Source organism: Fukomys damarensis, unplaced genomic scaffold, assembly GCF_012274545.1.
Source record: "Fukomys damarensis isolate Sample0158 unplaced genomic scaffold, DMR_v1.0_HiC HiC_scaffold_2139, whole genome shotgun sequence".
Lineage (NCBI taxonomy): Eukaryota > Metazoa > Chordata > Mammalia > Rodentia > Bathyergidae > Fukomys > Fukomys damarensis.
In genome coordinates, this window is record NW_022903051.1 from 2,579 (window position 1) to 7,981 (window position 5,403).

General features: G+C 34.4%; 1 protein-coding gene across 1 annotated transcript; it reads left to right on the forward strand.

The window, feature by feature from the left end:
• Window positions 1–2,274: 2,274 nt before the first annotated feature.
• LOC104868662 (probable ubiquitin carboxyl-terminal hydrolase FAF-Y) lies at window positions 2,275–5,365 on the forward strand. Its single transcript, XM_010633566.2, has 2 exons — window positions 2,275–2,741; window positions 4,506–5,365. The coding sequence occupies exons 1-2, from the start codon at window positions 2,506–2,508 to the stop codon at window positions 4,675–4,677; spliced, it is 408 nt and encodes a 135-aa protein (XP_010631868.1). The 5' UTR covers window positions 2,275–2,505; the 3' UTR covers window positions 4,678–5,365.
• Window positions 5,366–5,403: the final 38 nt, after the last annotated feature.

Below are 5,403 nucleotides of genomic sequence, written 5' to 3' on the forward strand. Positions count from 1 at the left end.
GAGTTCGAGGGCAGTCTCAACTACCTAGACCCTGTGTCAAAAAAATAAAAAATAACTAGCATGGCATGCTAGTATACACACGTGTAGTCCCAGCATTTGGGAGGTTAGGGCAGGAGAATTGCCCCAAGTTCACAGTTAGCCTGAGCTTCGCAGTGAGTTCAGAGCCTGGACTACATAGCAATTTTTTTTTTTTTAAATAAGGGCTGGGGATTTATCTTGGTGATACCAAACCTGCCTCACAAGCTCAAGATCCTGAATTTGACCCCCAATGTCCTTCCCAAAAAAGTCATTAAATCTAAAACTCACTTTTTCTTAAAATTCTGTGTATATGTGTAACAGTTTTATAAGTATAGTGGTTACCAAGACAGAGCAATCTTTGTCCATCTGGTGGCTAATGGATAAATAAACTATGGTACATCTATATTATGAATTACCTACAGTGCAGTAATAAAAGAAGAAAGCTGTGGTATTTCATCTAAATTAAAATGGAAACCAATAAATAAAAAAGACACACTATAAAACAAACTGAAAGAGTAATACCCTTTGAACAAAAGTCTTCCACACAATGCTAGAAAGCCATTTTTAATAGTATTTTAAAATAAATATATGCCATAATCAAGCAGAATTTGTCCCAGAAATGCAGGGATGGTTTATCTTGAGAAAATTGTTCAATATAGTACACTACATTAGTAGAATGAGAAGAATACATGACATTGCCAGTTAATGCAGAAAAATTGACAGTTCAGTTCCCTTTGCTTATTTTAAGAAACAAAAGATGAGGGGCTGGGAATTTATCTGTGGTGCTGCTGCCTGCCTCAAAAATGTAAAGTTCTGAGTTTGATCCCCAGTACCAAGACACACACTCACCAATACCATATGAGCATAGGTGACTCGTGCATACACATAACCCTCAGTAACAGGAAATTATGAAGACAATGTCATATAATGGTATAAAACATTAAAGATACTAAGCTAGCCAAGGAGGTAAAAGAGGTAACGTGAAAAAACAATGTATCATAAGTACATATTACTACTATTTAGATGGCAGTACTAACAACACATTCTATGGTTTTGGTGCCATTTGTGGCAAAACTCAATTTTTTTGGTAGTTACTCAAAAACCATATTGTAATGTACATGGAATATCAAGGGATCTCAACGTATAGCTATTTGGGCAGGGAAGATAAGGTCTTGATTCCAAAACTTAGTATAAATCTTAAGAACCGTGTAAGACTGGCATACAGCAGAAGTATGGGCCAGTAGGATAGAATAAAGGCCTCAGGAGTAAATTCACAACTTGGTACAAATGATATTTGATAGAGATACCAAAATCATTTAGGGGGAAGAGACTATTTTCAACAAATGATGCTAAGAAAACTTGAAATGCTATAGAAGGGAGGAGTTGGAACTTTAGTAATAAAGAGAAATAAAAACCAAAGACCTAAATACAAAAACTGAAAAAAATCTTCCTGACATTGGACTTACTAATGATTTCTTGGATATGACACTATAGACGACAAAAAACAGGTTAAACTTTATGGAAATTTTTTTAAAGTTTGTACATCATAAAAAAAAAAAAGAAAGAAAGAAAAGAAAACCATAGAACAAGAAAATGAAAGGCAACTCATTTGTAGAAACTATCCTTTAAAATATCTGGCCCTTGGGGGATTTAGCTCAGTGATTCCTCAGCCTGCTTCACAAGCACAAGGTCCTGAGTTCGAAATCTAGCCCTGAACTATGATCTAAAATTTATGCAGAACCAGGCTGGGGATTTAGCTCAGTGGTTCCATCGTCTGCCAGGTAAGCTCAAGGACCTAAGTGATCCCCAATACCAAAGGAATAAAATTTATACAGAGCTAATATAAGAGCACAACCCAGTTCAGAAATGAGCAAGGGATATTAATGCAGCCAACTAATAGGGTGAAAATGCTTCATATCGTTATTCACAAGGAACTGATACACTGTGATGTGTACTCTGTAAAAGTTTTGATATTCTTGAAGTTTTCACTAAAATCTCTTGCATCAATGTTAATTCTTATTTCATATACACAGTTGATACTTAGTTCTCAGGATCGATTCATCTAAATTTTAAATCAATTTATACTACTGAAAACATATACTTTAGTTTTTAAAGGGTAAACTATTCACTTGGAAAAAATCCACTTTGGTCAGTAATAAAGTGATACAATCTTTGCTATCTCGCTTAAAATTTAAACAAAATTAAACATGAAAGTAATTATAGAGTCCATGTTAGAATGAGTTTGTCATGTGAAAAATATTTGAATTGAAATGCATCAATATATTTCATAAAGCACCATTCTATTCATCTTAGTCACAATATCGTAATCATTTGTAATTGCTTGGCTCTACGTTACCATTGTTTACTAGCTTCGCTTTCATTGCCATTCTGCATACATAAGATTCATTAGTTTATTTCATCTTCTTGGATAAACATTTTCAGCTCAGATGCCTCTTGTTTTTGTGATAGGAATTGAATATTTCGAGGATGTCATATGTTTTATTCTGTTTTTTAAGCTATGTGCAGTTGTTTCATATTACTTGTTACAGGCTTTGGGGTGAACCTGTAAATCTCCGTGAGCAACATGATGCCTTAGAGTTTTTCAATTCTTTGGTGAACAGTTTAGATGAGGCTTTAAAAGCTTTAGGACATCCACCAATGATAAGTAAAGTCCTAGGAGGTTCCTTTGCAGATCAGAAGATTTGCCAAGGCTGCCCACATAGGTAAGCTCTTAAGTATTTTTTTTTAAGGTATACTCTCTGTTGGTCTTCTTCATGAACACAAATAAGATTTTTACTTGTATTTATAGCAAGCAGAGTATCTGATTTTAAATGCCTGAGACTGAATTTGCATTAATATGTAACAATATCCTGTTGGGATTCTTTCCCCCTAGTAATATATGGATCTTTCCACTTGCTTTGTCATACCCTAAAACATAAAATGACATTTTCCTATCAGGCATGGTGGTATATACCTGTAAACCCAGCACTCAGAAGGTTGAGGAAGGGGATCACTACTTGATAGTGAGTTAAGGGCAGAATAAACTACATAACAAGACCCTGTCTCAGAAATAAAATGGCATTTTCTAGAAGTCTGCAGTTACTGCTAAAGGATGTTTTGTTCTAATTAAAGTAATTACTATAGTAGTATAATGTAAGCTTAAAAGGTGACTGGCAAATCTGATGAAATATTTCTCAAAGTAAATAATTGACTTTTACTAACAATTGGCTAGGCCTAGTGGCCCAAAACTGTAATTCTAGAATTCCGGGAGACTTAAGGCAGGAGGATTACAACAATTCAAGCCCAGGATGGGTAATTTACTGCTGGAGGTGGCTCTTTGGTAAAGTGTGTTCCAGCATGAATAAGGTCCTCAGTTCAATCCCCACTACTGAGGGGTGTGTAGGCTGGGAGTTCATATGAACTATACATATTAACTCAGCTTGCAGGAACTTAACAGGATAATGTCTGAGTCCTGAGTCTTTTTTATATCACAGGGTATTGAGGTTTTAAGAGTATTTTATTTTTCTAGAGTGTCTTATCAGATGTATAGATATATGTGTGTTTATATCATTTTTATGTGTATGTGTATTTCCTGGAGTATCTCTGAGATACACATGTATGATTTGTGAGTGTGGGGTTGTTGTTTTTTGTTTGTTTGTTTGTTTTTTGTTTTTTTTGTTGTTTTTTTTTTTTTTTTGCGATAGGGTCTCACTATGTAGTTGAGACTGATCTGGAACTCACATGTAGCTCAGGCTTTTCTCAAACTCACAGCAATCCTCCTGCCTCAGCCTCCCAAGTGCTGAGATTACAGACGTGCACCACCACACCCAGCTTTGTGTTTGTGAATTTTTAAGTTGTCTTTTATAAGATTTGATTTTTGTTTTTTTTAATAACAGTTGCCCACAGTATGGAATGCCTTTTCATTCTCTTAAGAATTTTTGGTCTGCAGTTATTTTATAAATATATAGAAGAGAACACTATAGGGTTCTAATAAGCAAGCTTATGTCTGAAGTGGTTGTGTATGTAAAGCCTCTGAGGCAGAAATTGAAACACATTCTTCAAATGCACTTTTTTAATATCTTAAAATATTCCAAGTCATTTTCTGAATTTAACCTTTACTTTGGTATTAATTACTGTTTAAACAGATAAGTTAGGAAGACAGTGTACCACATGACTTTTCAAGCATCAATCTTCCAAGAAGAACCAAATCATTCTGCCTGCTGCATTCCCCTGCCCTACTTTCTTTTTCTGTATCTTAAAGATAGAGATAGGCGGAAATGCTTCTTGAATGCATATAAAGAATCTAGTATAAGGCCCAGTACAAAAGTAAATGATTGCTAAAGATAACTATTACTGAATAACATTGTATGACTTAATGAATTTGATAGGACATAATAAATATTGCTAATATATTTTTCATCAAGTTACAGCTAAAGGTAACATTTAGAAATTTAAGGATCCTTTCCATCATTTCTTAATGCCTTTAGGTATGAGTGTGAAGAATCTTTTACTACTTTAAATGTAGAAATTAGAAATCACCAAAATCTTGTTGATTCTTTGGAACAGTATATCAAAGGAGATTTACTTGAAGGTGAAAATGCATATCATTGTGAAAAATGTGATAAAAAGGTATGCAGTGAATATTTTTCAGAATTATGATTGCATTTATGATGATCGTCAATATTGACCTCTGCCTCTTACTCTGCTTTGTTATGGTAGTGAAAAGGTAATGACAGTAATGACTTATTTAAAGATACATTAATGAAATTGAAGGAAAACTGTTGTGCCACTGATTAATAACAAACATTTTCAATGGGTAGATGATTTTAGAAATCACAACAGATTATCACTCTCTTGTCAGAGAAACAGTTATACAGATAACTTTCCATCTTTGTGCTGAATTAGATTGCTATTGAACTGATACATAAGATATTGATAGTAGAAAACATTATTTTATACTCATAGTTACTGTTCAGGTCTAGCAGATCTGCTGATTTTATTTAGTTACAGCAGATTTTCACAGCACATGCAGTTTAAACAAGTCTGACTTTTAGATCCAACCAGCTGACTTCATCTCTTTGATGAAATAACATGATGGAACATCAAAATATTACACAGTTAATACTTTTTTTTCTTGGCCCTGATGTCTTCTCACTTCCAAATTGTCAGCGTTGTCTTGTCCTTAAACACTAGATTGTATTCTGTATGGCTTTGGAACGCAATACTTGGAACAGTTCCTTCTTACCTCTTACCAGTGCTAATCCACCTTTTAAAATTAGTGATACGGGGGGCCAGGGATTTAGCTTCAGGCTGCCACTGCCTGCCTCACTAGTGCAAGGTCCCACATTAAACCCTGGTACCAAAAAAAAAAAAAAAAAAAAAAAT